Here is a 26,940-nt window from a genome sequence, read left to right as displayed (position 1 = left end):
TTGTGACTTCGAGTAATCGTTCTTCAATTTTTGACGTAGGACTACGTCTAACCGGAAGATATAGGGAGTGAAATGAAAATCTAGGCACTGAACAAGTAGGAAAAAATGCAAGATTTGGAACGCTTATTACTCGAGCATTTCTCAATAGATCGCAAAAGTGTTTGCATCAATTGATAGGAAATATATCTACGCATCTATCATAACGAATAACATTTATTTTTTCTTGAGATAAACAATTGAATAATTGTGAAATATCAAGCATTGTCCAAATGCACTATGTGCCCATTTTTTATTGGTCCATTTTGTGCTCCTCAAATCGTACCGACCAAAACGGGCAATCAGAGCAGCAGCGAAATACAACGAAGCACAATTGGAAAGGAAGAAGAAAAAAATATGAACGAAACATTGGTCGCAGTCTCACACATGCGTAATTCTCGAGCCAGCCATTCAGCTTAAAAATCCCCGCTCCGCTGCCGTAACGATCATTCTCATCCAAACCGTACACCACATCGTTTCGCATCACAACACATCAACAAACCAACACAAGCAGCCATGTTTGGACATGACAAAGGAGGAAAAGTGAAGGGAAAGGCAAAATCCCGCTCGAACAGTGTTGGTCTCCAGTTCCCCGTAGGTGTATCCGCCAATTGCTCCGCAAGGGCAGCTAGGCCGAGCGCGTTAGTACCAGGGCACCAGTCCACCTAGCCGCCGTTATACAGTTTCGGTCGCCGAAGTGATCGAGTTGGCTGGCAAAGCTGCTCGCGACGATAAGAAAACCCGCATTCAGAACAGACCACATTCGGTTCGGTAGACATCAAGACAACAACGGGCAGTTGCAGCGAGTGGCGAGTGGCAAACGCAATCACAAAACAGCAGCAGGTAGCAGAAGAAAAAAGTTTGTTCTTTATACAAACTGCTCTGGTGGCAAATCCAGAACAAGGCGGCATCGAGGGCGAGGGCTAATTGGACAGACCTGTAATGTGACATATTTAGTTGGACATTTTTGTAAACATAAAGTTGGGAGCCTAATTATGACCCAACATGTCCCAAGCTGGATGGGAAGAAATTTTGCAACTGTGGAAGCTGTACCACTGTCATCGCAAATGTTCAATTACAGGTTAAAATCGTCTCCAATGCGACACTGAGTGGTGCTTCGGCATATCGCATTAAATGTAATTTACAGTACAACATGTCCCAAGCTGGATGGGAAGAAATTTTCCAACTGTGAATCCTGTGGCGAGTGGCAAACGAAATCGCTAAACACGTTTAGCCGAACAAGATGAGGATATCGAGTGATAACAAAACAATAAACTCTTTAGATTAAAGATGATTTTGTGGTCCTGAAAAGGGCCCTTTTTTGGGTTTGCTCCGAATCTTTATTTGGTGCTAGTATACTTTTTCACCGCTTTGGTACCTTCGGAAACGGCATGCAAGTTCACCGGGCAGCAACAGACTGATTGCGATCTGAATTTCCCACGCCGTAATGGTTAACCGCTTATTGTAGTGGGTCAGACGTGAGGCTTCCGCTACGATACGCTCAAGGATGCATTGACGAAGCTCATGACGCTCATCGCCTTCGATGAGAAACCGATGTCGGAATGATCCTAATTCAGCACCTTATGATGTAGATAGCATATGATCCCTTCTCCTTCTTCTTGTCGGTTTCCGAGATATTCTTCTGCGCCGTACCGAACTTTTTGGCGGCTTTTCCACTATTCCACTAGTCTTCGGTGCCTTTGTGTTTGAACAACTGCATGTGCATCCAACGAGCGAACAAATCGTAATGAATATATTTTTTTGCCATCGCTGCCTTTTAACGCTCATTCGTTCGTCTCGTTGGACTCGCCCCTTTGGCTGAGTCTGCTGATTTGTCTCTATCCTGTGAGCGTGTACCGCTAAAGTACAAAACGCGCGGACCCGGATCGCATAACATCAACAAAGCAACACAAGCAGCAACGTGGACGTGACAAAGGAGGACAAGTTAAAGGAAAGGCAAAGTCCCACTTGAATCGTGCAGGTTTGCAATTCCCTGTTGGTCGCATTCACTGACTGCTCCGCAAGGGTAACAAGGCCGAACGGATTGGTGCCGGAGCACCAGTATACCTAAAAGCGATTACAGAGTTTCGGCCGCCGGAGTGCTTGAGTTGGCTTGCAAAGCTGCTCACGACAATAAGAAAACCATCCTACAGAACATACCACATTCGGTTCGGTGGCAACAACTAGTTCCAGCGAGTGACAAACGTAATCGCAAAACGGCAGCAGGTAGAAGAAGGAAAAAGTTTGTTACAGACTGCTTTGGTGGCAAAACCAGCCACCGTAAAACACGGCGCTTTTCAGGGCCATTGACCTTTTCAAAGAAGAGTTATTAAAAGTTATTCACAATACCAATGCATTCTAAAGGGACATAATATGACATGTGATTTTTTTTTTTCCAAAATATATATTTTTATAAAGGCTCATATGGCGTTAGCCTCACGGGGCCGGGAGTTCAATACAATTTTTCTTATTATCTATGTTAGTAATATGTAACCGATTACTCGCGGTTGGCTCGAGGTTAGTATTACAAGTGTTTTCGTAATTGGGATGTTGTTGTCTCCAATGCTCTGTACGTGTGCCCGACACGGGATACTTCCTATTGGGATGCAGCTGACCATTAATCAGCAACGCCCCCCTAGTCTGTACCTCATATCTAGCGTGGTGCGTCTTTCTCGACTCGAGGAATCCAGGATAGAATGGTCACTAGCCGGCGCAATCATCAGTTCGTGTAGAGTTGTCATGAGCGGTACAACCTTTGGCTCTTGTTGAATGATCAGTGGACTGCACAACCTTTGGCCCGTGTATCTGTAAAGAGTGTGTGTATGTATTGCCGCGACTAAGTAAAAGTTTATCGATCGGGTAGGAGGGATATGAAACGGGGACACAACGAAGGAAACATCATTAAACGTTGACATCGGCGTTTCTGAGGAACAGGTATAGATGAAGCAGAAGATCAGGATCACGGCTACCTAAGATATCCCGGACGGGGATATCCGATTGTCTGCCTTGTGCTCTTAGTGCTCTAGAGAGCTGAGAGCTGAATTATTTTGTTTATGCTTGTTTTTGAGCTGATCGGTGGTTAGTGTTTTTTAAATTGATCATTCAGCTTTCACAAACCCATATATGGTTTCCGGATGAAAAATGGGTTCAAATTACAACACATTGTATGCAGGATGGCATTAACGAATTTTCTCAATAGCAAGGACTGCTTTCTTTGGTTGATAACTGATGTTGAAAATTGACTGACGTTACATCTGCATTGTATAGAAAAATAACTAAGGAGCAACATGATGAGCTATGTATTTCCTGCTGCTCTGTTCTTATTTTAAAGGACTTTAATCCGAAGGTCATCCGTCCCTGTATTTACTGTTGGTTTTTCAGAACGCTTATAGCTCGTTTATTTCTCGACAGATCGTAGAGTTCGCCTCCAAAACCTCAGTTCTTTTTCATTTTTATTTACTTTGTTTGCGGAGACTACAAATCTTACAATTCATTCGTCTCCGAAACCACAGTTAAGGTACGGTAATGTGCTCAATAGTGAAATATATGATAGTGAATGAGCTGATGACTACCTATGCATTCCCTATCACAGCCATCATTTTGATTGTACGATATGTGTATACGCCAAAAGATGCCCGGCGTTGAACATTGAATAAGGACAAAGCCTTCAGAAAAAACAATGTATTTAAAATATATATTTAGAAAAAGCTGTCCCCTTTGTATAGTCCTACGTCACTCCGGTTATGTCCCTGACATTACCCACCCGTCTTTTTTTTGTTGATTAATATCTGTTCGTTATTCTGACCGATGAGGGAGTTCATTGATGAGTTAATTATGCGGAGATCTTCAGCAACAGGGTTTCCGGCGATCCACTTCCATACAGTGCCTATGGTGTCCCATCGTTTGTGTCTTCTTTTGAAAGGTTTTATTTTCAAATATGTTTCTAATAATTTATAATGTTTTATTTGTATCAATTCGTATAATGCATTGTTAGAATATTTGTTTTGGATTTCTTGATCGAGATTTTCAATCGTTGTTTCTATTTCATTTAGATTTATTGGGTGGGCAACTCTTACGTGACCTATCTTTATTTTTGCAATACCTAAAGGTATTATGGCCAGAGGATTATTGGTTAAATCATGTACTTGTAATAGTGAGTATGCTACAGGTACGCAGAGCGCGAGCCTGAAAAGATAGAAGATGATGTGGAGTGGTTAGTTTTATTTTACACATTTTCTGAGATTCGATTTATGAATTTTTCGTCCTAATTCATCAATTACAAAAGTTTCATGATCTTCTTTTATTTTTATCTTTTTAAATTGTGGGTCTCTTTTAGATACAGTATTTGTTTTTTCGTATGCGTAACAATTTTCTGGGAATTTTAAATATTTTGGAACTGTAATTTTATTATTTTTATTTTGATATATTTTAATTATTCGATCCAAATTTTCTTGTCTTTGTTTTGCAAAATCTGCGAATGACAGGTTGTCTCTGTTAACTCCAAGATATACATTTTTTGGGGTGTCATTTGTGAATGAATGAATTGTATTGTTGTATTTATGCACTGCTAATTGAATTAAATCATTCATTGGAAGATTCGGACTTGAGTTTCTGGTGCATCTCATTATTTCGCGTATGGTTGAATGTGCTCTTTCTATTTGACCATTTGTTTCTGAATGGTTTACTGGGGTTTTATAAATTTGAATACCTAAATTTTTAATGTGTTGTTCTATTATTTCTGATGTAAATGTTCTTTCGTTGTCGATTACAATTGTACAAGGAATGTCCCAATCGAATAGTAATTCAATAAGGGCATCTTTAACATGTGCTATTGATCTGGACTTTATTGGCTTTATTTTAACAAATTTTGATAATTTATCTATTGAAGATAGATATAAAAAGTATTGATTATATATAAAAATATCAATATGCACTATTTCTCCTGGGTAATGTGGTATTGGTGTTTCTACTGGTAATATTTTTTGTGGATGTCTATCATATTTTTCCGTTTTACAAGTTTCACAATTTTTGATATAATTCATAGTTAGTTTATTCATTTTTGGAAAATAACATTTTTTTATTAATTGAGCCACATTTTCTTTAGCATTTCTGTGTGCGTAATTATGGATCTCTGCAATTTTCTTAATTTGGTCATTCTCGTTGTTAATGTCTTCTACAATTTTCTGTGCATATCTGGCTCGTACAAACTTTGGATCAAATACTTCTTTATAAATTTCTTGTATAACACCCATTATTGGTTCGCTTGTCATAATACCATTCATTATTTTCGGTACCAGAAACTCTTTAAGTTTTTGTGTTAGGAATTCTTTAGTAAAACGTGGTTCTGTGAAGATATGCCTTTTGAATTTTCCAAAGTTGATGGTGAGTTTATAGCTTGAATGATCATTAATTTTGAAGATGAGTTGATTTTGAAAAACGTTTATGGGTGATTCGGTGGATGGAATGTAACATTGATCATCATTGTCTGAAGAATGTATTGTAGGAGTTAGTGAATTTATTTGCACACGGGATAGTGCATCGGCAATAAAATTTGCTTTTCCATTTTTGTAAAATATTTCGTAGTCATGTTCCTCAAGATAGGATTTCCATCTTTTCAATTTAGCATTTACGTTTTTTGGTGAAAGAGCAAATGTTAACGGCAGGTGATCTGTGTATATCTGTATTTTAGCTCCATATATAAAGCATCTCAGGGAATTCAATGCCCATACTATTGCAAGCATTTCTTTCTCATTAGTAGCGTAATTTTCTTCCGTACGAGATAGAGTTCGCGATATGAAGGAAATGGGTCTTTCTCCATTCAAAGTTTGTTGAGAAAGAACAGCTCCAATTGCTGTGTTTGAAGCATCTGTGGTTAAGATGAAATGTTTTGAGAAATCTGGAAAAATTAGAACATCTTCTGACGTAAGAATATTTTTTAATGTTTCAAATGCATTTATTGCTTCATCATTTAATTTAATGGGAAAATTTTTTGATTCGTGTTTAGTTATTCGGCGGTGGCCATCCTCCCCTCTAAGGATTGTTAAGGGTTTTGCCAACTTTGCATAATCTTTGATAAATCGTCTATAATACCCTGACAATCCAAGGAACATTCGTAGTTCCTTGATGTTAGTAGGTTTTGGGTATTTTTTAATAGCTTCAACTTTCTTGGGATTTGGTTTTAAACCATTTTCGGAAACGATAAATCCTAAAAATTCAACTTCATTCTTCAAAAATTCTGATTTATCTGGTTGTATCTTGAAATTAGCTTTTTTCAAAGTCTCTAGAACTTTTTGTAAATTTTCCAAATGTTCGTCGAGGGTTTTTCCGAAGATAATAATGTCATCTATATAAACATGACATATTTTTCCAATGTGTTCTCTGAGAACATCGTCCATTACTCTTTGAAAAATACTAGGTGCATTTTTTAATCCGAATGGTAAACGAATGAATTCGTATTTACCATTATTTACTGAAAAAGCGGTTTTCTCAATGTCTTTCTCATCCAAGGAAATTTGATGAAAACCTGAAGCCAAATCTAAAGTTGTGAAGTATTTATTGTTGCCAAGGTCAGGATTGTCATTATTCATTCTATATTCGTTTGTTTCAATATTAAATTGTCTCGGTCTCTTATTTGGGAATGGAGGTCTATTTGCATAATTTATTTGGCGTGATCGAATTGAATGATCTACTTCCATCGGTTCTACACCATTGTTGGGTTTTGGAACGAATGGATTATTCTGAAACTGGAATCTTGGTGGGGGTTGAGGATTTGGTTGTTGTGGTTTTGAATGCTGAAATTGGTTTGGTTTAAATATGTTCTGTTGTGGGAATCGGTTAAAATATTGGACAGGATAACGAGTTAGTTGCTGATGACCAAAATTTGATGAATGATTCGGTTTTGGAATGAAAGGTTGAGCTCTAGGCGGAATTCTAGGTGCTGGAATCGGTTCATGTCTTGGTCTTATCATGGTTTTTCTGTATTCTGTATTCTGGTACGTAATGCAGTATGCATACGCGTTCGCCAATGATTCTGGTTCATGATTCTTTAAAAATTTTCCAACATCACCACTTAGTCCTCGAATGAAAGCATCTATAGCTTTCCTATTATACATATCAATCATAGCCTTTGAGGCTTCCGGATGACTGTATGCAGGATTTGTTTTAATTTGATTAGCGATTAAAGAAAGTAATTTATTTATTTCATCATAAAAGCATTCAAGTGTTTTTCCTGATTGAGTCGAATTCATCAACTGATAATCAAGAGTAGTCAAATCTCTCTTCTCACCATAATAGGTTAAAAGAGTTTTTTTTGATTAAATTCCAATTGATATTGACATCGGAATTCACTAGTGCATTGTTCGCCTCGCCCTTTATTTTCCTTCGGACGGCTGTACAGATCGCGTAAAACTTATTTCTCTGATCTACGGTGCTGTTAGCATTGGGTTGATATGCTCTCACTAATGCATCAACATCTCGTATCCAGGCACTCGATTCATTTGATTGTCCATCAAAAACCGGAATTTCTTTAATTAAATCGGGAAGTTTTTCAATTGGGGATGGATCTGCAGGTGTTCCATCTGGATGCACATAAATCAAAACGGGGTCACTATAATCTGTTGCCGGAAATGCAATGTTCATGCTTTCCAGTACATTCAGTCTGTTCAAAATATCTTCTATTTGATGGGCCATTGTGAGGAAAAAAAATTTTTGAACCTTATGATTTCTATATAATAATGAATTTTATTAGTTTTTGGTTTTCTGCACACTTTTTATAGTTGTCAGGGGCAACAAATTAAATCAAATCAAATCAAATAAGTTCACTTGTTTAATACTGTTTATTTATTTCTCTTTATTATTAAAAACTTTATTTATTTATCTCACTTTTTAAACTACAAAAAATTAAAATTTCACTTACCAAACTAATCCAACCATCATGTGGGAACACCACACAATTGCGGGAGACGTACCTCCAATCAACAATCCTCTAACAGTGTTGATATTGGAAGGCTCTGGACGCGCGGCTGGGGCGTTGTCGACTCCTATTATTCCGAATCCTGTAGTGCCGGGTTGCACTTCGAGATGTCAGGATCCACGGGAACCCAGTAGTTAGCAATTAGTCCCGGTACGGCGGTTGCTTTCCTTTTTGTTCCAACTACACGTTTTCACTGCACTTTTCACTACTCAGGAGCCAGTCCGTACGGCTGCGTTAATTAAACGCGGTCGTAATTGCGAGTATTAACTTTTTTGCGAGTGAAAACACTGAAACTGTCAGTTGTTGTAACACACTGAGTCTTCTTCAGGTATCTCAATTTTCACTCAATTAACACTTTTTCACTTACTGGGTCCCTATTCGGGCGCCAGTTAATATTTTCGGATCACTAAGAACTAAAAAAAATATTTTACTAGAGCTTGTGCTCTTTTATTCACGCTTGCTTAAAGACTAAAATACAATTTTATCTTAAGCTCTAAAGTCAGCTCGCGTGCTGTGTTTATCTTTTCGGGTGGCCTGATTTCTGTCCTTGAAATAATGCTGACCGGCGGCTAGCTCATATCGTTGTTTTGATGAGTTGTTATGTTTATGCTGGCGAGCTCCGTTCTCGCGATATCGGTTATGGCTGCTGCTAACTCCTTGTTTATGTTTACGTTTGGGCTGTCGCTAACTAAACTTTTTTAGAAAAATGTGTAATATCTCGTTTTCCCAGCATTTGCGTCAGAAAACAACTGATAGCATCGTTTGAATAATAATGATCAACACTGGACATCCTAATGTATTCTTGTTAGGTCTTCTACAATATTGATTATATCATCTTCGGCCACTCCTTTTCAGTTCCATCCACGTCGATCTGCAATCCCAATGAATCGTACATTTTTCCCGACTTAAATCTAAAAAACCTTCTACAAGGTCTCCATCAATAAATCCACCGCAACGTTCCGTTTTCATTTCGGTATGATAACTATGCCAATACGAATAATCAATCTTGCCAACAGATTTAATTGTGTCAGTCAAACTTTCTTGTAACTTTCGAAGAAATTCATAATTCATAATTAGGTGGTATTTGTGTGACCAGACCGATAGCTGACTAAAATAATAAACAGCCCGTTGCCGGCGTCGTACGCTCGCCAATGTTTTGCATCACAAGCGAACCGTGGCGGAATATATTCATCATATTACCGAGATGGAATTGAGCAACCTCTGGCATTTGCTGTCGTTCGTCGTCCGTTGTGGCTGACCTTCAAATAAATACAAAAAATGTTCGTATGATAAACAGAGCTACAGAAACCCTACTTACCCATCTTTTAGGCAAACAAATAGATTGTAGATCAAATAGATCCGCCCGAGCAAGGCATCGTCATCTAATATTTCTACTGCTGTCATCCAATTTGGTTAATAGTCGCGAGTGATCTCCTCAAAATTACCTAGCGTGACAGATCGCATCAAATCACCCACCAAAATGAAGTCGCCTGTTAAAAAAACTGCTACTCTGAGGAATCCAAGTGATTGCATTAATCTTGTTTACCCTTGGTTTTACAATATAATGCCAACACGTTATTGAAATGGTTACATTCAAGTCGCAAATCCTTATCATCAGTCCACTCATACAATTGACGGTTGAATTGATGCTAGCCAATACACGGCCGTTGAACTCAATGAGAGAATAGCACGGGCTCTTGATTCCCTTGTCGCCAACTTGAGTGAGGGCTCCATCGGCGTAGTGATAGATGATAATACATCCTACTTTGGATTCCGGTTCCGCTTGATTCACCAGTGCTGTGCCGACGATGCAATAAGTATTCGTGTCGTTACCCAACTTCTCCGAAATCAGTGACATAGTATACTCCGTTTGCATGAATTGGTGTGCAATTTCAACTTCTTCACCATACTCGGCACTGCTGGCTCCTGGCTTAAGCAGTGCCATGTTGCTCGAGTAAGTTACATTTGTCGTCTGAGTTGACGCGCTCTGTCTCGAAGGAGTCAGACCACTCGAGTCCTGAAGATCCATTCGCACCGTTATAACACCAAATTATTGAGAAGCTCCCTGGTCCCATTTGTACCGTTCGAATGTGCAGCTTTTGAATTTCATTAATTGTACCAAGAATAACTGAATATTCGGTTGCAAGAGCCAAACTCTTCTGATACGCTCCGGCATTAAGGTGAAGGTGGAAGCTAGCCACAAATGGCTGCTACAATGGCGCTCATTTCTTTCATCTCCCTCCCTCACCCCTCGCCAGAAAATCAATATTTTGCTAAACAGTGTGAAAATGATCGTTTTTGCACACTTCCCATCAAGTAATATCAACCAAACTTTAATCGATTACTCACAAGATATTAAATTTTCATCTGCTTTCGCACCGTATAGTGAAGAACGTCGGAAAACTCGAGCAAGTGCTCTGAAAGTTAAATTTTCGTTTTTCAATCATCAGCAATGGTTTTGTTTGTATTGGTGGAAGCATCGTTATTTTTTCGACACTGATGCCAAACAACATCATCGAAACAGCTATAAAAACCACTCAATAAAATGTTATTCCGGAGTCATAGCGTCCCATGTCATGAAAATCAATAGAATAAAATTGTGTTGATATCAATACAATTATTATTTTTACGTTTAATGGGTCTATAATGTAAGTTTTAGCAACTTTAACATTGGGTAAGAAAATTGTATTGCAGAGCTCGGAACACTGCCACGGCTGCCTATGCTTTCAAAAACAGTAAACGGAAAAGTATTATATTCAATCTAAATGCCTCGGCCAACGAAGAGAAGGGTTAAGGCTTTCCAACGTGAATATGTGAAAACAATACGATCAACGAAGGAAAATATTAAGGAATTATCAACATCGAGTTACTATGCGGAAGAACTTTTTTTTTTTTTTATCCAAAATATATATTTTATTAAGGCTCATATGGCGTCAGCCTAACGGGGCCGGGAGTTCAATTTTTCTACAATGTTTGCTTACAACTATGTTAGTAATATGTAACCGATTACTCGCGGTTGGCTCGAGGTTAGTATTACAAGTGTTCTCATAATTGGTATGTTGCAGTCTTCGATGCTCTGTACGTGTGCCCGACACGGGATACCTGCTATTGGGATGCAGCTGACCATTAATCAGCAACGCCCCCCTAGTCTGTACCCCATATCTAGCGTGGTGCGTCTTTCTCGACTCGAGGAATCCAGGATAGAATGGTCACTAGCCGGCGCAATCATCAGCTCGTGTAGAGTTGTCATAAGCGGTACAACCTTTGGCTCTTGTTGAATGATGACTGCACAACCTTTGGCCCGTGTATCTGTAAAGAGTGTGTGTATGCGGAAGAACTTGTTAATACCAAAAGAGCCCCAATTCGCATGTGTTATAAATTTGCTCATGTTACGCTCGCGTATAATCAGAATCATATGCAAATGCACCTTCTATATATATTTATATTTGCAATTGTTCATCGGAACATATCGTTCATACATTTTACTTTAGTATTGAATTGTTATTTGTTTTTTTTTCAAATGTATTCAAAGACTCGTGTCAATGAAGCGCCACACAGTCTGATAAGTGAATTGATCTATTTACGTGTGCTTTGCTATTCTCTCACAAACACTATTACCCCATTTTTACACGAGGGTTTACCTATACTACTACAATGGCTAGCTTCCACCTTCACCTTAATGTGCGATTCACATAGCACGTTACGGAGAAGAACGTCTACGTTCCGTCAACGTCTCCACCAATTCACACATGCAGTCAATGCTTCCACCAGCACCGTCACGTCAAATGCCAAACGAATGATTTATTTAATTTTATTCATGGTGTCGCCACCTACAACAATTTTAAATTGCAATGCCCTCTTTCAAATCAGCATGCCTAGAATCAGTTCTAAATTTAGAAAAATTCAATGAGAATCATTGAATTCAATTATTTAAATGCTTAAACCCCGTAGTCCGACCCTTATGCAACAATAATAATAAATAGAATAATTCTTTCAACTAGTCGCGAATGATTTTCACTTCGAATGACTTAGCTCCAAAGGGTTCCCGGAATAAATCGCCACAGAAAACGACTGCAACAGAAACCACCGCTTATAAAATGTGTAGTAGGCTATAAATATTGTGGCGCGGTATTGTATTTCAAAACAAGAATTAACCGGGCAAACGTATCGCCCCAGGCAAACGTAACGCCCCGGGCAGACGTATACCGTCCGACGCTCGCTAGAGCTCGGTCGGACATTGCTAAAGGATCGTATCCTATGTTTCAAACTAACCGGGCAATCAGTGGATCCCAGGTTTGCGTGCGAGACACCGCCGCTTCCGACGGCGGGTCGGCGGTGGACTCGGATTGCGTCATCTTGGCGGCATGGGCCGCCTCGATTCCTTATCCTCGCCAAATGGGGACTTCGTCCCCATTACATTGTCCTCAGAATAAATTTCGAAAAACGAGAACAAGAGAATAAATTTATAATAGAAATGTGAGGCACATGATGTTTTTCCCGCGCCAAATATTTCTAGCCTACTACACTTTTTCTAAGCGGTTGTTTCTGTTGCAGTTGTTTACTGTGGCGATTTATTCCGGTCACCCTCCAAAGAGATATGTTGGCATAAAAAGCACAGTATGTTACTTATAAAGCGATATGCTGAGGCACCACTCAGTGTCGCATTGGAGTCAGTTTCGACCAGTAATTGGACATTTGCGACTGGTGGCGGCTTTCAATGTGGGGCCATAATTTGGGCCCCGAACTCAATGTTTACAAAAATGTCCAACTAGAGGTAAACATGTCTAATGAAACGTGTTGCATCACAGATCTGTTCAATTAGCTTAATGTCGATGTTGATGTAAATTACTGTGCAACCAAATCAAAACAAAAGCCGAGACACAAAGCCCAGACAAAAACCAAACGAGCCGTCCGTCTCCGTCAATTATTCTTTTCTACAAACCCTGCCGGTCGTTTTCGTGGAACGTATGCTGACGGGTCGTTACGTTGCTGGTGTATGTGAATGTTTTCATGAGAATTGCATGGTAGAATCATTGACGTATCGTGACGTGACGGGACGTGAACGTGACGTGTATGTTGTATGTGAATCGCACTTAAGTGAGCATATATGATTTACTTCCTTCAGGTTGACATTCGAGAAAACCGCTGCCGAAAGGTTCCGAACGGCTGGAGCTTTCGTTCAAGGGTGAATGTGACAGTGCTGAGGGAAAAGAATGTTATTATTGTGAACATGTGCAATTGGCCGTTCCATACCTCTTGTGCTCCGACTTGCCTGCTTCAATTTAGATATAATAAACGTCGCATGCAGTTACATACGCAAGCTGACATGAATTTCACGCGACTACACTAATGCACTTATCCGGCGGATTCCATTCACATATCATCGATTTGTTGTCACATTGGATCATTCGTGCTGTTATGGAGTAACCTGAATAATTTGGCCATAATCGACATTCGCACAGTAAAATGTCTGCGGATCACTCTGAAAAACGGGAATTTCCGTTTTTTCCCGACAGAAACTGTACACAATGTAGGAATCTCAAATGAAAACAAAACAGAAGTGAAAAAATAAAAAAAACATCTTTCATCGATGTCGATAAAACAGTTTATCAAAATGAATCTAGTACACAGAAATACGGCCGTAAATCAGAATGGCGTTTTCTATGACGACGTATCGCATCCGACGAATGAATATACGGATACGGCAGTAAAAGAGAATAAGGCCGATTACACATTATCCGGTTTCTGCCGGACCGGTTTCAAAAAGCGCCGCTGGGTTTGGACGGATAACCGGATAACAATGTGAAAGACACCTCACGCTACACAAAAACGTGCATCTCTCACATACACATAGGTGCATTTATTTATACAGTGAATTGACAGGTAAACATTGTCACGGCTTACAGAGACAAGGCTAGCTACTCCGGATCAGTCATTTTTTAGTAACGTCATCTGAGTCGTTGAAGTAAACAGTGTGTTCTTATTTTTTATTTTTCGTGCTTTGTAAGTTTGTGCGTTGATAATATAGTTGATTGTATTTAACACCATGAATAATTTGATAAAACATTTATCCACAAAGAACATAATTCTCGGTTTTTTGGAAAGCGAAAGAATCTCTTTTTTGGTCCGATAATGTCATTTTCATAATTTATACACCCGCTCACAGCGCATTGAACCATTTTCGATTTTTCATTTCAGGAACATTTACGCGTAAGTCGGAAAACAAAATACAACTGGCGACTGTTTACACTGACAATTCGGATGACGTCATAAAAAAAATGTTTACTCGCTAAAGAACTAGCCTTGTCTCTGTAAGCCGTGAACATTGCTGCAAATATTCCTGCTACATGCAAGCTGTTTTCGATTTTGATTTTTGTTTGTTCTGAATATACAATCGTTCTAGGAAAAAGATTTATCCAAGAATAAGATTTGGAAGCGCAGGGATCAAAATGGGAGTAAATGGGAGAGTATGTACTAGGGGTACATGGGAACTGCTCACACGACAAGGTCTCTGGCGGAGCTAACGGGAAAGAAGTAAACCGTTTTAACACCATAATAATTCCGCGCAGACTTCTCGCCAAACATTTTTTGTGGCACTCTTGGAGAAATCCAGCCATATACCGGGCGTGTTGACGAAACAATATCTTTTTTTGTGATCTAATCTTTCCTTGGGATGTAAATTTGCAATGATAACCAAATATAAAAAACTTACTTAACAGAAAAACTTGGTTGTCGTAAACAGTATTATAAAAACTAACTCAAGTCCAGTTGCACTGTACTTATCCATATGCCAAATTATTTTATTCCCAAACATACACAAATATCATGATTCATTTCAAACGCGCTGATGCCATATCTTTTTACGAGGAGGCGATCTGGCGTGGTGGTAACATCCATACCTCTCACGCAGAGATCACGAGTTCAATTCTCATTCCCAACATTCTTCCAAAAATGGAAGCAAAAGTGACGAACCAGCCGAAATGTGTTGAAAATCACTATAATAAAAAAAAAATATATATATATATATATATTTTTACAATAGATTTTTTGCCTACGATAGAATGTGTGTCCATTCATTTATTCTTGAGTGTATTTTTATTTCACTATTGCAGTAATAATCTAAACTAAACTAAAATTAACATCTAAATTTTCCTTCAAACACTATCTCATACTTCCGCAAATCCTCGTCCAGAAACGCGCTTAGCATAAGCCGCAATTTCTCGAGCACGTACTCCCGGGGCAAAGGTCGCTTTGTCGAGTGCATTTCGCATGAACGCACAGCTGTTAATATGCAGATCCTGAGCGGAGAATGTCGAATGAGATATGCCAACCGCTGGATGGTTTCGCTCTGACAGAGCCGATGTTTCAGCGTCGGACAGGGAAACTTCTTGATGACGGAGCACAGATCGGATAGTTTGGGCTTGAGTTCCTCGGCCACATCGTCGTCGATAGCATCCCGGATCAGATCAAACTGTGTGGAGATCCGAATAAAAATATTAGTAGAGAGAGCTATTTTTGGTGTGTCAAATCAACAAAAACTAACCTTCACATTCAGCTCGATAGTCGCTCAAAATCTGCCCTTTGATGAACTTTTTGGAGATTTGAACTCGTTCAGTAGCGATTCCAAATAAGGGAAGTTGACTGTGAACAAAGCAAAAACAGATGTTAATTAAATTACTCGATCAATATGTCGAAAGACACCATCCACCGTTGATTACACAGTCCGTGGCAATATGCTCCATGATGACCTCGTACGTGACCATTGTGACCATTGTGACCATTGATTCACTTTGAGCAGAAACTTGCATCGCTGAATTTGTTCCACAGCAGCGAAATAAAAAAGCAAAATTTCGGCATCCATTTCACATCCGACTTCTGAATTGATTTCAAAAACAACAAACAAACGTCAATAGCTCACACATATTAATCCATGAGACGATAAATTTCCTGAATTGTACTCATACTAACACACATGACAAACAACTGTCAATTCGAGTTGATGGTATGGAGCTTCGTGCTCCGTTTTTGGGAAATGATAATGGATTTTCAGGTGCAGTAAACTCGTATACAAAATAAAAATTATGAATGAAAATAAACATTTTCTTCAACAAATATGTTTTTATGTAATAGAGCAATACGTTCTTCCGCAAGTAGTGAAAAAAAACCCTGAACAAGAATTGTGTTTGATAGCGATTTCATATTATAATGATAAGTTTTGGTGAAAATGTCAGGAAAGTTATACAAAAATAATTAAGTAAGAGTCAGTTCTACGTGTTTTAAGTAATCACATAATACGCAGTAAAAAATTTCATTGAAAATTTAAACAACTTAAAACTGTTTTGAGGTGTAATAATCTTATAGAGAATGATTTGCCTTCCTAAACCGATGTCTCCACCAGACGCCGACACAATACTACTGTCATCGCTTATAATGCTTGTCCGGTCACCAGACATTGCAGTCGCAGTGGACGGCTGCATCACGGCGCCGTAAAGAGGTTGGTACGGTCGAAATTTGCCATTTGGGTTTCAAACCGGTCCGGCGGAAACCGGATAATGTGTAATCGCCCTAAGGGTGTATATGCCAACCAAAATTTAGGGCATATGATGTTATATATATACGCTTGTTATGCGATTTAATGCTAGCTGGGTTCCCACAATCCTCTGTATATCTATACCGTTTCCCCTAGCGCACTTATTGACGACACGGTCACACCTTTATTCCATACATCTTGGGCAATGATGGATATATTCGCGTTGACGGCGGAATGGTGTCGACATCTGGATACGACATTAGTTTGTATGATGCCAACTATTCTCTATCAGATTAGTTGGCCCTGAGGCAGTTTTTAATTGCTAAAATTTGTATGAAAACATTTTCTTGGCGTTATTTACCTACGACAAGTACGTTGTTCTGACCCTAATTTAAACTATTTTGTATGAATTTTCAGATATTCTCACTAAAACTTACCATTACAATTGAAAATTATCTTTAGACACTATTTTTCTATGATATTTTTCCACCTCTTGCAATCAAAAGTGATTTTCATTTACATAGAGTACTAATTTGATTTGGGAAAAACAATTTTCATTCATAATTTTTATTTTTTATAGAGTGTTCATTTCTTCTGTAAACCCATATTGTCATGCCTACTCCCCCATTTCGTAATCCGCGTTGACGGCATTGAGTTTGACATTTCAAATTAGGGGGTGAAACGTAAACAAACGCAGTGAGAAAAACTATAATTTTTGTTCAAAGTTATCTTGAGATTCTATAGCTTTCTGCAAAAATGGTGAGTAAGAAAATATCATATACCATATGCATAATCTTTTTTCACCATTCGTGCAAATCGTACTTGTATTGTTCGTCCATAATTAATATTCAAAAACTAGTATGATTTGCGAATTGGAATTTCATCTCTCGTTTCGAATCAAAATTATGAATGAAAATCGATGTTTCGAGGATTCTTCCTGAATCTGTGGTAAAAATCTTTAGTTACTTTAGTGCGATTTGAACAAAAAATAGTTCCGGAATATTTCTAATGCAATGAAAAGCTAATGAAAACCTTTAATATTTCTTTCTTAAACAGGCATCCAATGCGATAAACTCTTCGATGATGACGGTAAATTTGCAGCTTGCCGATATTTTTCAATACGTCGGAGGAGGAAGCAGGTTGATAGTCGAAGGTGAACGGGTGTTTCAAGCTAACCACTTGCTTCTTGTTGGAGTTCAAACCGTGCACGAGGACGGCTTTACCATATTTGCGACTTGTTTGAAGTCATCATCACCTAGAGCTGATCCACACAAAATTTCCATCCGCACCAGACCTTCCTTTGAGAAGTGGTCTTTTCAGTGTTCGTGCAAAGCTGGAATGGGAAAATGCAAACACATAATGGCCGTTTTAAAACATCTTCTAATGTGTTTTTTGTGATTTTCTTGAATACAAATGGCAAAAATCAATTTTTCTATTTTTAGGTTCCCTTCAGTTCCATTGCTTACAGTAACAGATTTGCAACAAAAGTGGGGTAAAATTGCAGAAAAAGTTGCTGACGATATGTACAAGACAACACCATTGACCGCATTCTGCAAAAAAATGACGAATACAAAAGATACGACTGAAGCTGCCTCGCCGGCGGGTTTGTCTCACGATGAGGGTACCAACATTCTTCAGCTTTTCGTGAAAGGTTTGCTTCCAATTTATTGATCGATTTTTTGAAATAAAATTTTAATTATTAATTATTAGGATTCCCTGAAAGCGGTCTGGCATACGAAAAGAAAGGACGAGAAATGAAAAATATTGACAAAAATGATGAATCTGATGTTCTGAATACACTTCTCGATATAGATGTGCAAAGTCATTCTACAGAATCCATTGATTCGTTAATTTCTATTGAAGAAAATATGACTTGCAGTCTACTTAAATCCTTCCTGAGAAGATCGTTTCATCCTGATAACTTCACGATGATCGATCGTGAAATAATGGAATTTATAGGTCCGTTAGAAAAGGATCTGCAACTTCATTTCGAAATTAATGTGAAAGTATCGGAATACGAGTCTTTGAAAATATGTACAAGAACTATAGAACAAAGAGTATCATCGCAATGGAAAAAAGAACGAAGCAGGCGCATCACTTCATCCAGTGCATACTCTGTGTATACATACTACACAAATCAACCCGACAAGAACAAAAATTGGAAAAGTAAAATCCTGAGTATGGTGACACCGAAACATCTTTCAACACCAGCAATCGTACATGGGATCCGATGCGAATCAAAAGCCATAGCAGCATATGAGCGAGACTACAGAAAAAACGTTTGGAGTTGTGGTTTCGTAATACCCCCACATATTTCATGGCTGGGATGTTCTCCTGACGGAATTGTTATAAACGAAGGGAGAATAATAGAAATTAAGTGTCCAAAAGAAGGGGAAAATAAATCATTGAGTGATTTAATTGATTTTCTTCCCTATTTTACAAGATTAAATGTTTTGAAAAAAAATCATCAATATTACGCACAGTTGCAACTAACTATGTTCATAACAAAATGTAGAGTAGCAGATTTTATAATCTATTCAGAATATGATGATAAATGCTATGTTCAGGAAGTTCAATTCGATCCAGATTATGTTAGAACGATGGTAGCAGTGCTGAAGGAGGTTTATTTTAATGTTTTTTTGAAATATCTATATTCGTCTGTTTAATATATGTATTCTAAAGTATTATTAATAAAAAAATTCTAATTCTAAAATCGTTCGTTTGACAGAATTGGCTTCGAAATATTGACAATTCCACAGGCAATGTATATTAAATCATCCAATATAGGAAGAAAACGTGTATCGATTTTGTTGTTGAATATTTCGATAATTTTTATGCGTTGTATAGCTCGTTCCACATGTACTCTTGACGCGGCTATAGAAACATTTACACGAGCATCCATTGTACTCAGCTGATATCGAGGAGCCGTTAGAAATGGTGGTCGCACAAGCTTCACTCCGAGGGCTTTACTTTCAGTATCTATGCTGAAACCTTTATCGGTCATCACTGCTTCACCAATTTTAAATTTTTCGAGCAATTTTTCCGCAGTAACTATTTGCTTATCCGAAGCCTTCCCGCCATATCCATGACTTATATAGCATATTGTTCCTCCTGGAGTAACTGCAATCAAGTACTTCGCAGTCTCACGTCCTTTATAATGCGAATATGCGTTGATCCTGCAGTGGAGACATTTTGGTTTTTTAATTGGCATTTCAGTGCAATCGAGTACAGCGATAACGTCAGTATAATATGGTCGGAAATAGTGTGGCATATTGCGATTAACTTCTTCTTGTGTTGGCCATGGTACTAATGGAGTGCACATCATCTTCAACAATGGAACTGTCCGGTAAAACACCTGAGAAATAGTCTGGTAATGTAAGTTAAACAGAGCACTCATGCAAGAGAACGATATATTCGTTTTCATTTTCACAAACACTACAAGCACTTCCTCTTCTACAGGAACGGTAGAGTGCGATCGCTTCTTATACGCGGCCAACGAACATAAGCCCTCAACGATGGTATCCAACATTTTGAGGGAAGCTAACCCTGTCCAGGAGTTCAACTCCGAATCGGTTTTAAAGTGGACAGACATAGTTCTACGACGACCGATAAAAAGTTTATCCAAATCAAGCGTGTCCACCTGAACAGCTGCTTCCACAAAGTCCGGTGATGTAATAACAGCTGCTTGCACAAAGTCCGGTGATGTAATAACAGCTGCTTGCTCAAAGTCCGGTGCTGTAATAATGTCTATTGCGTCCTCAGTATCATCACAGATCGACATTTGGCTGTCCTCCATATAATGATTCAGATCTGGTTTAAATTCATTCCGCCTGGCTGCTCGTTCTGCGCGATTTTTGGCTGCTATTTCTCTCACTGTGTTACAAATTGGTTTAGGTAAGTTGATGTCTGGTATGGCTGTTCTTTTTAAAATCATCCGTTCAGTAAGCCTTCTCGCAGCTAGAATAAAATATTAGACATTAGTATTTTAGAATGCAACAGAAAAACACTACTTACTAGGAACAACAAAGTTTGTAATGCTAAAATGTAAGCTGCAAGCTTTCGACGACGGAGATGGCTCATAATTCAGTCGCAATTTTGTCAACCAAACCTTATACCGTTTTCTATCCGCCTTCGGGGGAAAGTTGTGGAATGAATATCCTTGGCCATTCCGTGTACGACATCCAGGAACTATACAAACCACTTTACTAGAATGCGGTGTTATAGATTGAATCCCGATATTTTCATCACAAGGCTCGTTGCAAGGTTCACTTTGCTTCCACTCGGCCATTTTCTCCACGAAGCACTGCACTGCAAATGAATTGTATCGTAATGTTTTTCGCTTTATTATTAAAGACAATGAATTGACAGAACTGTTTAATATAACAGCACTTCATTTCTTTTCAAGTTTCATTCAAAATTTTATTAAAGAAATTACCCTAAAATCTCAGTCCTCCAGATGCGCCTATTTTTTCTGCCTCCTACAAACGCTGAATGAGGCCAGAATATTCGTTATTCACCGTAATATGCTGTTTGAAAGCTGTTTAAAGATTCCTAAAACCAGCAGACGACACAATCAAAGAATTACAATGAGTAATCACTGTATCAAATTTGTATATTTTCGATGGCGGTTTGTTTATGTTTTGCCCCCTAATGAGAAGCCAACACCTGCCAACACCAGGAGGCACTACCGTCGCACTGTCAACGCGAATAGGGGCAGAGAAGAGAAGTGGAACTTGAGAGAAAAAAGTGGCAACGATTTGTGGCAATGAGGTACATATAGAGGTGGAGCAGTAGGCGAAGTGTATCTGTATTGGCAAGCCAAATGTTGTATCGCAATTATTTGCATTTAATATGGAATGTATATGGAAGGAACAAAACAATGTTGAAAGTACTTACGGTTGCATGATAATTTGAGTCAGAATTCTCCTGAAATCATTCAACTGGTTGTTTTTTAACAGATGATGATTATATCGTGGCTTATTTAGATTATTAATCTGGTAAAAAGGTCCAGAGAGCAGTCGTATGCTTAGTTCTCGAAAGCAGTAACATTTTCAGTGAAATTTTGATTGATTGGCGATTATTATCTCACAACATACCCACCGACACTGAGAGCCTTCGAAACATCAACTTCATAACGGTAAAATAATGAAACTTCGCTTGTTTCTATGAACGTGGGAAAGTGAAAATGGCACATGGAAATATCACTTTTATCCGTCTTTTTCGACGTGATTTCACAAATATTCACTTCACGCTATCACATTAGCCTCATATTCAGCGGGAGCTCTACAAAAATGTACGTTTTTAAATGATAAATTACTTCCTGAAAATAGCATTTTTACATGGATGCGGTGGGCAATCAAAAATAAACACAACGACTGACGTCACTATTTGCGAAATAGTTATGGCAGCGCATGCTATGTCGCTCAAAACTCGACCATCTTCATTACCTTTTTTTCCAGGACATTGGATTTGTGGCAAGAAAATGCAAACAGTGAAAAAATTGACAGATGGTTTACGCTCTTAAAATTGAACATAATGTTGAGATGTCTCTAAAAGGGTGGGAGGTCCGTATATAATGTTATTAATGTTAGCATCATCATGATAAACACGGCGAATGGGATAGAAATTACGAACTGAAAATTGAATAAAATATACATATAGACGCTCAAACGCTGTGGACTAATATTATAATGCATTTTTATCGGTTTATGTATAATGCATTATCAAAATAGACCCATATGTATTGTAATCATAACTTGCTGTGCTATTCATAACAACATTTATGGTCGTATTCCACCAATGATGACAAATGTGTAATTTACGAATGAAGCTTCGCCATAGAAACTGAACATTGAATAAAAAAACTAAAATGTGGTAAGAGCATCAGTTGAAATATTTTAAAGCATTCTCATCGGAATAAATTGAATGATACAATAATTATACGACTAAATGATGTATGTACGCTTAAAAAACAACATAAAAATATGATTTCTGAATAATTTTTTTTTTTTCAGTTTCGAACACACCCCGTAAAAAGCCATTTATATTTTGACGTAGGACTACGTCTAACCGGAAGATATAGGGGGTGAAATGAAAATCTAGGCACTGAACAAGTAGGAAAAAATGCAAGATTTGGAATGCTTATAACTCGAGCATTTCTCAATAGATCGCAAAGATTTTTGCATCAATTGATAAGAAATATATCTACGCATCTATCATAACGAATAACATTTCATTTTTCTTGAGATAAATAATTAAGTAATTGTGAAATATCAAGCATTGTCCAAATGCACTTTGTGCCCATTTTTGATTGGTCCATTTTGTGCTCCTCAAATCGTACCGACCAAAACGGGCAACCAGAGCAGCAGCGAAATACAACGAGGCACGATTGGAAAGGAAAAAGAAAAAAATGAAGAAACATTGGTTGCAGTCTCACACTTGCGTAATTCTCGAGCCAGCCTGTCAGCTTAAAAATCCCCGCTCCGCTGCGGTAACGCTCATTCTCATCCAAACCGTACACCACATCGTTTCGCATCACATCACATCAACAAACCAACACAAGCAGCCATGGTTGGTTATGGCAAAGGAGGAAAAGTGAAGAGAAAGGTAAAATCCCGCTCGAACCGTGTTTGTCTGGAGTTCCCCGCAAGGGTAGCTAGGCCGAGCGCGTTAGTGCAGCAGTGCACCAGTCCACCTAGCCGGCGTTATATAGTTTCGGCCGCCGAAGTGATCGAGTTAGCTGGCAAAGCTGCTCGCAACGATAAGAAAACCCGCATTTGGAACAGAACACATTCGGTTCGGTGCACATCAAGACAACAGGCAGTTGCAGCGAGTGGCGAGTGGCAAACGCAACCGCAAAACGGCAGCAGGTAGCAGAAGAAAAAAGTTTGTTCTTTATACAAACTGCTTTGGTGGCAAATCCAGAACAAGACGGCATCGAGGGCGTTCGAAATGGTTTTTTTCAAAACCACGAGTACAAAGTTTTCTAAATTGGAACCATTCCATAAAACACGGCGCTTATCAGGGCCATGAAACCTTTCAAAAAAGAGTTTACGAAATACAGTTCAATGCATTCTAAAATAATATCCAAAATAATAATAAAACACAAATTGATTTTTTTCATAATTTGTTTGCCAAGATCTGATGAGTATGTGAATTTGGCAGTTGTTCTGAGCTTAGTGATAGTTGGGGACTTTCCTGATTATTCAATTTTCACCAATTCTTAAATTGTTTCCAGATTGAAAGTACAGTAATTTACAATTAGTTCGACATTTAGCTAATTGGACGGACATGTAATGCGACATATTTAGTTGGACATTTTTGTAAACATAGAGTTCGGGGTCCAAATTATGACCCCACATTGAAAGTCGACACTGTACCACTGTCATCGCAAATGTTCAATTACAGGTTAAAATTACCTCCAATCCGACACTGAATGGTGGTAATGCGACGTGCCATTGAATGTAATTTACTGTACAATATGCCACAAGCTGGATGGGAAGAAATTTTCCAACTGTGAAAGCTGTGGCAAGTGGCAACAAATCGCTAAACAGGAAGGTTTAGCCGAAAAAGATGGGAATATCGAGTGATAACAAAACAATAAACTCTTTAGATTGAAGATAATTTTGTGATCCTGAAAAGGACCCTTTTTAGCATGCATGTGAATCCAACGAGCGAACAAATCGTAATGAATGTATTTTTTTGCCATCGCTGCCTTTTAACGCTCATTCGTTCGTCTCGTTAGACTCACCCCTTTGGCTGAGTCTGCCGATTGGTCTCTATCCTGTGAGTGTGTACCGCTAGAGTACAAAACGCGCGGACCCCAAAAAATATCTCATTTTCTTTCAAGCCGTAAATCAGTGTGGTTGTATGGCATCGTTTCACATCACATCGCATCAACGGATTGATGCCGGAGCACCAGTATACCTAATAGCGGTTATAGAATTTCGGCCGCCGGAGTGCTCGAGTTGGCTTGCGAAGCTGCTCACGACAATATAAAAACCAGCCTACAGAACAGAGCACATTCTGTTCGGTGGCAACAACTAGTTTCAGTGAGTGGCAAACGCAATCGCAAAACGGCAGCCGGTAGAAGAAGGAAAAAGTTTGTTTATACAGACTGATTTGGTGGCAAAACCAGCCACCGTAAAACACGGCGCTTTTCAGGGCCATTAAACCTTTCAAAGAAGAGTTATTAAAAGTTTTTCACAATACCAATGCATTCTAAAGTGACATAATATGACATATAATATAAACTGATTTATTTTGGTTATGCTTGTTCTTGAACTTATTGGTGGTTGGGGTCTTTTAAATTAATCATTCAGTATTCACAAACCCATGCATGGTTTCCGAATTAAAAGTGGCTTCACATTGTATGCAGGATGGCATTAACGAATTTTCTCGGTAGCAAGAACCGCTTTCTTTGGTTGATAACTGATGTTGAAAATTGACTGACGTTACATCTGCATTGTATAGAAAAATAACTAAGGAGCAACATGATGAGCTATGTATTTCCTTTCCTGCTGCTCTGTTCTTATTTTAAAAGACTTTAATCCGAAGGTCATCCGTCCCTGTATTTACGGTTGGATTTTCAGAACGCTGATAGCTCGTTTGTTTCAGTTTATTTCAGTTCTTTTTCATTTTTATTACTTTGTTTGCGGAGACTACAAATCTTACAATTCATTCATCTCCGAAACCACAGTTTAAGGTACGGTAATGTGCTCAATAGTGAAATATATGATAGTGAATGAGCTGATGACCACCTATGCATTCCCTATCACAGCCATCATTTTGATTGTACGATATGTTCATACGCCGAATGATGGTCGGCGTTGAACATTTAATAAGTACAAAGCCTTCAGAAAAAAATCAAGAATCAATTTTGTAAAAAAAAACGCAAAAACACAACACCAAAGATTCTTTTCAGAACCCCCAACATGTTCATAAAAAGTAAACAGTAAAGTAATCCATTTTTTCAGGTAGATAGGTAGGTATTCACGTAGGAGAAGAAAATAAAACAATATATTTAAAATATATATTTAGCAAAAGCTGTCCCCTTTGTATAGTCCTACGTCACTCCGGTTATGTCCCCGACATTACCCACCCGTCTTTTTTTGGTATTGTATCCAGAATTTACAAGGTAATGAAACGTTAACGTCAAATAGTTTCTAGTGATCAGCTTTTTAGTTGCAGGTGAAATTAACCAACTATATTTTTTAGTATTATATATATATATTCCATGCCAAACCGACATAGTGGTTCTCAAATTTTCGTGTAAATTGGTAGTTTTGTTCCTTATCGTTAAATATTAAATTCCTTTCCATTTTAGGGTGGTTTTTCCCCTTTTTTCTAAATTTTTTTTTTAAATTCATATTTTTTGAACTACTAAACCGACTCAGATGATCGACATATCAAATATGGCCAGTTAGCAGGGTTTTTTTTTGAAAAAAATACTATACTTGCAACAAAAAATAATTTTGTTTTCTTAATTATTGATCGTAATTGTTCTTTATAGTTTTCATTCAGGGGCGCTATATTTTTTTATATTTTTTCTTGAAAGCCGAGGATTTTTTGGATAACATATATAAATAAGTGTTCTTCTTCGTTTTTAAATTATAATTTTCCAAATTTAATTGATGGTTCAAAAAATATTTTTTTTCCAAAAATGACGTTTTTCAAAAATTCATAACTTTTGATCTACTGAACCGATTCAGATAATCGACATAGTTAATTTAAGTCAATAATTTCACACTTGCAAAAAAATATTTTTTTTATTTATAAAAAAAATATTTTTTTTATTTATAAAAAAAACAGATACAATTATTAATCACGAAAACAATTTTTTTTCGCTAGTGCAATATTTATCCAAAAAAATCTAGGCTTTAATTTGATATATCGATCATCTGAATCGCTCTAGCAGTTCAAATGTTATGAATTTTTGAGAATAGGAAAAAGGGGTAGAAATTAATATTCCGAACTATCGGTTAACTTTAAAAAATTATAACTCAAAAAAGAGAAAAAGAACATATCTAATTTTGAGTAAAAAATGTAAATGTGTAAAAAAAATCTTCAGTTTTCAAAAAAATATATAGAAAAATATAGGGCCGTTGGTGCCGAAACCATGTAAACTATAAAAACGGATACAATCAAGAATTACGAAAACAAAATTCAAAATTCTTGCAAGTTTGATAATTTTCCAAAAAAGACTAGCTAATTAACTTCAATTTGATGTATTCATCATCTGAATCGGCTTAGTGGTTCAAAAGTTATGAGTTTTTGATAAAAGTCATTTTTGGGAAAAAGTGAACAAAATCGAATCACCCAAAAAAAATAATACAGGTTCAATGTTTCACCATAACGAAAACAAGCTACCAATTTTCACGAAAATCTGAAAACCACTATATCA

General features: G+C 37.9%; 2 protein-coding genes, 1 long non-coding RNA gene and 1 pseudogene across 3 annotated transcripts; 1 reads left to right on the top strand and 3 right to left on the bottom strand.

Annotated features, from left to right (window-relative positions):
• Positions 1–8,522: 8,522 nt before the first annotated feature.
• On the bottom strand, positions 8,523–10,188 carry LOC129773796 (DNA damage-binding protein 1-like; annotated as a pseudogene).
• Positions 10,189–15,064: 4,876 nt separating this feature from the next.
• LOC129779547 (uncharacterized) lies at positions 15,065–15,873 on the bottom strand. The gene is made up of 3 exons (XR_008743699.1): positions 15,717–15,873; positions 15,552–15,649; positions 15,065–15,479 (listed from the first exon to the last, which is right to left on the bottom strand). It is a non-coding gene; the product is annotated as an uncharacterized LOC129779547 (long non-coding RNA).
• A 1,301-nt stretch (positions 15,874–17,174) lies between these two features.
• On the top strand, positions 17,175–19,206 carry LOC129779527 (uncharacterized). Its single transcript, XM_055787070.1, has 4 exons — positions 17,175–17,297; positions 17,595–17,923; positions 17,981–18,189; positions 18,249–19,206. The coding sequence occupies exons 1-4, from the start codon at positions 17,295–17,297 to the stop codon at positions 19,202–19,204; spliced, it is 1,497 nt and encodes a 498-aa protein (XP_055643045.1). The 5' UTR covers positions 17,175–17,294; the 3' UTR covers positions 19,205–19,206.
• Positions 19,207–19,245: 39 nt separating this feature from the next.
• Positions 19,246–20,941, bottom strand: LOC129773795 (uncharacterized). Its single transcript, XM_055777445.1, has 2 exons — positions 20,553–20,941; positions 19,246–20,495 (listed from the first exon to the last, which is right to left on the bottom strand). Exons 1-2 carry the CDS (start codon positions 20,824–20,826, stop codon positions 19,246–19,248), a joined length of 1,524 nt encoding a protein of 507 aa, XP_055633420.1. The 5' UTR covers positions 20,827–20,941.
• Between the last annotated feature and the right edge of the window lie 5,999 nt (positions 20,942–26,940).

Source organism: Toxorhynchites rutilus, chromosome 3, assembly GCF_029784135.1.
Source record: "Toxorhynchites rutilus septentrionalis strain SRP chromosome 3, ASM2978413v1, whole genome shotgun sequence".
Lineage (NCBI taxonomy): Eukaryota > Metazoa > Arthropoda > Insecta > Diptera > Culicidae > Toxorhynchites > Toxorhynchites rutilus.
The sequence above is the reverse complement of the archived record's forward strand: the minus strand, read 5'-3'. Positions and strand labels throughout refer to the sequence as shown.